General features: G+C 29.5%; 1 protein-coding gene across 1 annotated transcript in view; it reads right to left on the reverse strand.

Annotated features, from left to right (window-relative positions):
* LOC107438175 (sialin-like) overlaps nt 1-7335 on the reverse strand; it is a 31093-nt gene that overhangs the window by 19060 nt on the left and 4698 nt on the right. The window contains exons 4-6 of the mRNA XM_071181636.1: nt 3869-4053; nt 2531-2596; nt 1300-1536 (exon numbers count right to left, since the gene is read on the reverse strand). Of these exons, the coding sequence (XP_071037737.1) occupies nt 1300-1536; nt 2531-2596; nt 3869-4053 (488 nt within the window). The remainder of the gene's footprint in view (nt 1-1299; nt 1537-2530; nt 2597-3868; nt 4054-7335) is intronic.

Below are 7335 nucleotides of genomic sequence, written 5' to 3' on the forward strand. Positions count from 1 at the left end.
ATACTGGTTAAACATTACCACTTCTGCCGGTGAAATTTCACCAACTCCAGAGAAAGCGGCCTCTCGCAACTCACTCTTTAATTTTCGATCCTAGTTTTTTCTTCCTGACGATTCCAATTTCGGAAAGTTATATCATTCCTTACCATTGTAACCTTTAACTTTGTAACACAATATTATCAACTCGTAACAAAATGTAAATACCGGTTTCGGTGCATTAGCAAAGTAAGTCAATTTTTCATTCTTTTGCATTGAAGATTGAGAATTCTGTTGCAACTGTTCACGCAAGGCCTGAATGTAAAATAGGCTCTCTTCTGTGAGATAAATAGTGAGATGAATAACTATGTAAGCATATCAGCTTTTCACAATATATTTGATACTCACCAACAATAAATAATAATGGACTTAAATTGTTATTGCACAGATTCCTTCAACTGTCACTGGAGTTCCTGCTACTCTCAGTTAGAGAGTTTCGACAATTGTTTTAAAATCGTACGAAATAGCTGTGTTGCGAAAGAGAATGGAATGGTTACAACACTTGGCTACGCTTCTTTACTATCTCTTGTTTTCATCCGTTTTGAGAACTAATAGTTTTCGCAGTGCAAATTAGTATCTTAATTTTGACCTTTCAAATATCTCGTATAAGTATCACGAAATGTTTGAATTGAAGATGAATAAAAAAGGAAAATATAATGAATAGCATTTTAATTAAGAGAATAAATTGATAAATCGTGATAAATTGATCATAAAGAACAATGATAATTCGGCATAATTACGATTGGAAAATGAATAAGCAGCAGTCATAACAGAAATTGTTTTGTTGCTATGGTATCAAGTTACGTTATATCTCGTTTCTGTTCTCCTGTCCAAGAGACGAGAAACTACACCAAAGAAGATTGAATTTTTGATGCACTGATTTTTAGTTTGTCTTAGGGAGAAAACTAACATTTTCTCAAAAATTTAACGATTTATTCTGCATATAATAACATAAATTACTTGATAAAACTGACGAGTAGAGCTATCATAATTTCTAAATTCTAATTATTTCACAAAATAAATCATTTTTCACACTGTATTTGTGTATGAAAAATATTTTGAACAGTTTAGAATAGTTTTTAAAGCAAAGAAAATGACTAATGACTCGAAATTATGTGAGATTTCTCCAGTAAATTTTGGCTCTCGACCAACCAGAGAATGTCACACATATGTCGTAACTCTCTAACGAAGTTAGATAGAAGTAACTTTTAACTATTACGCGGACTTAGTACTTTGGGCATAATTTTCAACAAAATATATACTTACTCCAGCCATTCCTACGATGATGCGATTCCCTACTAAAGTCCAAGGACCGAAATCTGCCATAAATGGTGTTAGAATTGTGAAAAATGAGGAAAATAATATTCCCACGCCGTAGACGTACTTTCCGCCATAGTTATCTGCCAAAACTCCGCCAAGAATTTGAGTGAAAGCGTAACCAAAGAAATAAGATCCAACAACATAGTCTTGCGTTTGTGGGTTCCAATCAAATTCACCTTCTATCTAAAATATTTTTTTAAAAACAAAATTAAGGAAAATTTACCTAAAAAATGTGTTTTAAATTTCCAATAGTGTAGTAAGGCTTCGTAATTGACCTTTGAATTTTTTTTTTATCTTTACGAGCAGAACAACCTAACATTTTATTAAATCAATTTGCGTAAAACAACCATGAAACAATTCCTTAGTACTCCTGAATATTCGTTCCTCCTAGGCGTTGAAAAATTAAGCCATGGTATACTAGCACTGAACTACACCACAGAATCTTGCACAAAACTGAAAGATTCATACCAAAAACAATTAATACAGCTAAATTAATTCCATTTTTTAAATTTATTGTTGTATTTATATTTTATTTTTATTTATTGTTCTTCCTGGTGGTTACGTTAATAGGTTAAGCGAGACGCATTTTTAGTAGTTAATCCCATCAGAATAAGGATAAACTATATTCAGAATCAATTGGCATGAGGCTGTTGTTCGTGGCGAACTTATGATAGTCAAATATTACCACAATCACGAGATTTTCTCCGATACTTATTCCTTTAGTATAGAGCAGTGTTTCCCAAACTTATGACTTTCGTGTACCCTTTCTAAATTTTTCGTAACGCTGTGTACCTCTAATAAAAAAATGAATGCATTTTTTACTACAAAAAATTGCAAAAAAGTTGCAAATCACAACTGGCTGCTGACACTACTAATTATTAACTGTCAACTCTGCAAAAAAATAGCAGATAGAAAAACACGTAATCGTAAATTTTCATGGCTAGCTTTGTATTTAAATAAAATTTTTGAAATTTTCGTTTGTTGCAAGATGTTTCGCATAAGAACACGTACCCCCACTCAACTGTTCAAGTACCCCTGAGGGTACGCGTACCACACTTTGGGAAACACTGGTATAGAGGGACAGTAAAAAAACTATTTTCGCAATATCAATATAAACTTCTTTATACACTGATGCAAATTTAATGGGTATCAAATATTTTAGTATATTACATTTTACCTGTATTTCTGCATTTGTACTCTTGGCACCCATTAAATTTGCACCAATTACAGTAATGCCTAGTGCCTATTACCAAAATAAAAATAAGCATCACTTGAGTCAATAACAATGTGATAATTTTATACTTTTCTCGTTAAAAAAAATTGTGATATTTTTCTACTAATTTTGTTTTATAATACTTAGAGTATACAACTCTATTTAGTTAAATTAGTAACTAATAATGTTATGTAATTAATTATTTATTTATTAATTTTTCTTTGCAATGACTATCATATTTTTTTTTCAATTTAATTAGTACCAAATACCAAAAGTACTTATTACCAAAATAAATAAGCATGATTGCCGCCTATAATAGTCTGATATCGTATAGTACTATTTCACGTTCTAGGACTCCTTTTTAGTAGTTCGAGAGGATGACATCAAATATGTTAATTAATTAGTGCAGACGATATTTAAAGTTACGGAATCAGGCACAAAAACGTTCTTTCTGTGAATAAACATACAATTATTTCAATCGATTCAGATTTTTGACCTTTGAAATGTATGAATAAGCTTCCATCTCGGAAATATGGCTCCCATAGTTTGATCAGGAGAGGGCTCCAAAATTTGGACCCCTTAATATTACTTTACTTATTTCGCTATAACTCGATAAACTTTTAAGCGAATTAAAAAATTTTTTACACACAATTATAAAATTCTTTTATCCATAGATAATTCTATGCAAAAAATAACTTCGACTAAATATTTATTATTTTTTATTATTTTATTAAAGAATGGTGTGTTTCTAAAAAATCTCCAGACGTATTTTTAAGAAAATCTCCGTCAGGGCATGTACGCTGAATCGAAGAGCTCGCATTATTGCTTGAAAATTACACTACTTACAGATTAAAATAATAATAATTGTAATTAAAAAAACTTTTAAATGAATTTTCATTACCTACTTAAAACAACATATTTTTTAAAATTTTTATATCTATTTTAGGTTGTCTGTCAACGCTGACTGACTTAACTTAACATAAGAAATCATCAGTGTTATTTGCCGATGGATGACTCGGCCTAAACGTGAACGATCAGCGTCACTAACCGATGGCTAATTTGGCCTAAACATAAAAGATCAGTGTCTGTCACCGATAGTTGACTAGACCTAAACATAAAAGATCAGTGTTTGCCACTGAAAGCGGACTAGGCCTGAACATAAAAGATCAGTGTCTGTCACCGATAGCTAACTAGGCCTAAACATGAAAGATCAGCGTCTGTCATTGATACCTGACTTGGAAATCAACGTGTTAAAAATCGAAATCAAAGGAAAAATAATTAAATCAATGTTTTTGTACTTGCCTCTACTTCTTTAGTCTTGTTCACGCTTATAAGATTTGGGCAGGCTTCTTTGCTTAGTGTACTGTTTGTAACAACAGATTTTCTAGTTATGGCAAACATTGCTTCACTTAAAATTACTTGAATAGCATATAGGTTGATGCAACCGATAAACCCTAGAATTATGAATGCAACTCGAGATGGGATCACTGAAGAAAAAAGAAATACATGTATTTATCATCACATTAACTATTAGCCAATTGACAATTTCCCAACTGACAATTGGCACAGAAAAAAGTATTGTTACTCTCACATTAACAATTTACTTAATAACGCACGGATTTTTTAAAAAAAATTATTGGCTTGAGAAATAAAAGTTTAAAAATGCGATTTTAAATTTGAAATTTTATATCTCTGATACTATTTTTACCGATTTTATTCAAATTTTTGAATTAAAAAAAACATATATTAAAATTTTAAAAAATTTAAGTATTCTACAAATTAAAATTATTTCAAACATAATTAAAAAAATAAAAAACAATAATAAATATAACTTAAAACTATTTTTTAGGAAACAATGTTTAGATAAACTCTTTTCTTCAAAACGAAATTTTTTCGATTTGCGTAACCCTTTGACACAGAATTTTTATTAAACATATTTTCCATACCTTTTCATTACTTCGTACTATTTTAGGCAAAATAAGTGGAAATATTATATTTAACATTTTAATTATTCATGATCATGAATTATTCATGTTTATGAAATACAACATAAAACATTGGTGTCTCTTTCTTCGTTAAAGGTAAAATCTTCTGAACGCGGCTCTTTTCCAAATAATAAGTTTTCAAATTTGCACTTGTTTGCAGTTATATAAATCTAATAGAAACAGTTATTATTTTATTCGGAAATACTTTAAATTAAAGTAATTGTGAAATAACTTTAATGTACTAAATCAATTTGATAATTTTCGGAATATCAATGAAAATAATCTTTTTCAAACCATTTTTTCTTGGATTCTATATTTTAGTACAAATATAATTCGGGTAAGCAAACAAATTTTTTTAATATCCATTTGACTGTTTTTATAATTAATGAGATACAAAAATATATTTTTGCTCGCAATTCTAGGGTTAGAAAAAATATATGTAACGGACACCTCACGTGTCTCATCTGCGTCAATGGGTTAAAAAATCTAGTAATGTAGAAAATCAGGCAGTAACTAATGTATAAATTATAGAAAAAATTGGGAATGACATGTAAAGCAAGTAAATATTTATATATATATATGATACTTTACATGTTTTTTTCCCACAAAGGACTCAGAAACCAGTGGATACTTTTTTAGAGTCGCAAGCAACAAGTACATGAAACTTAAAGATACTTAGTCTAAAAAAATTTTAAACTGTTATTGACATCAATGATACATAAACAATAGTTTACTACTTGTATTGTGGTAATAGGTGATATACGCTTAGGTAAGAAGTAATTAATATAGATTCTTATATTCTAGCTTTGTTGCAATAGGTTTATCACAGTCCTGATAATTTCACAATTAAATGCATTATTTTTCACGCTTTTGATGGGACGATAAAAAAGCAGAGTTTTATTTAAATTAATGTGGGTTAGTGAGTATTCACTTTCTTATTGTACAGTGTCTTATTCTTTATTTGGTACTTATTCGTTTCGGGTCGCCTAACTATTTTCGATGTATAATTAAAGTTGGAAATTGGTACTAAAGACATTGTTGTTGTAGGTGCTGTAGCTTACATATAAATATAGTTACCAGTTCTGTCAAAATAGATTATTTCAGGATAAATATCCTTTATTTACGCTATGCCTTTTGAAGCGCCCCAAATGTTTTCGCTGAGAAAAAGAAAAATCTTTGTACAAAAGTCGTATCTTTCGACCGAAAATTATAAGCAGTATCTTGATACTTTCTTAACTTTTAATTAGGATAATAATTTTTTTTCATAAACATGAAAGAAAAAAACATTAAATTTTTTTCACAATATAATGGAAAGTGTTGATGCGTGCGTGTAAAGAATGTTTCAAGGTATACGTTTGAGAGTTTAATAATACGTGTCTAAAATATAAAACAATACTAAATTTAGAATTAATTCAAAAATTCAGAAACAATATATAAATTAAACTTACTTTATTGTGTATTTCTCCATAAGGATTGTTTACATTTTACTGTTGCCATTTGTTAAGAAGCTAATCGTAATGAATCCTTGAAATTATCAAGCTTAACTAGGTATCATGTGAAAACAAATGAACTTTTAGTTCATACTGGCTAAGATCTAATTCAGGGGCTCTAATACTAGCTTCTAGATTGTTAGAATTTTACATTTTTTTTTAGTGCTATAATTAGGTTCTGGCAACTAGTCACATGGTTATGATGACGCGTTAACGCAACAGCTTAAAGGCTTGGGTTTATTATGACAGCGGAACAATTTTCTCTTTTGATTTAATTGGAAATCAGCAAATGCTATCAAGCGAGTGTGCAAAACCTGATTGGCTAACTCATGCGTGACGTCGCTTGCAAGTATTACATTGATAATCAAGTCTGATTTTGGAAAGATTGTTGCATTCTGCTTGCAGATTATTTTAGAAACTCAATAAAACTACAAACAAAGAATCATGTTACATACTAATGAATTGAAATTGTATATTTGTAGTGGTAGATACACTACAGTCGTCTTTATTTTGATGGGACGAACACATCCCATCATTAAATAAATAATCCCTAGAAACTGTGGTAATATGTTACTCAATTAAAAACTTCACTGACTAAAAAAAATATTGGTGGCATATGTTGGCTTCTGCCTTTTCAAACTTTCACCCACACAAACATTAATACTAAACATTAAACATTATACCCGTGACTAATGAGTACGAATATCAATATCGCGATTCATTGACAATAACATATTGTGATATTTTACTAATTCCTTTAATTTTACTAATTTCTACATTGAGTTAACATTTTTTGTTTCCCAAATAAAATTTAACAATATTCACCATAATATCCGACAGAAACATTATTGCTCTGTATATCACGATATTGTTATATTCGATTCACTCATGTACATTATCGGTCATCAGTGACCTGTGCAAGTCAGAACCTGGCGTTGTTTTACTTTTTGGCGAACTTGGTTTGATAGTTAGAGTTCGTGAAGGCTGTTAGGAGCCTTTTAAATTTTCATATTGAATTATCGAATCATGTGAATAAATCATCGTGATTTAAGATTTAAAAAAAAGAAGAAAAAAGGATTTTAAGATCTTATACTAAACTTCAACTATAACTATATCGATATAACTATAACCGATTCAACTATAACTTTTAACTATAGCCCATAAGTATTAATTTTTTTTATAAATTTAATGGTATTTTTATTTAAGGGATATCAATATAAAGTTTTGAAAATTAAAAATATTTGTGATTAAAAAAATGTGAACATTTAATTATTATTTATAATTGGAATTAAAA

Source organism: Parasteatoda tepidariorum, chromosome 6, assembly GCF_043381705.1.
Source record: "Parasteatoda tepidariorum isolate YZ-2023 chromosome 6, CAS_Ptep_4.0, whole genome shotgun sequence".
NCBI classification, from domain to species: Eukaryota; Metazoa; Arthropoda; class Arachnida; order Araneae; family Theridiidae; genus Parasteatoda; species Parasteatoda tepidariorum.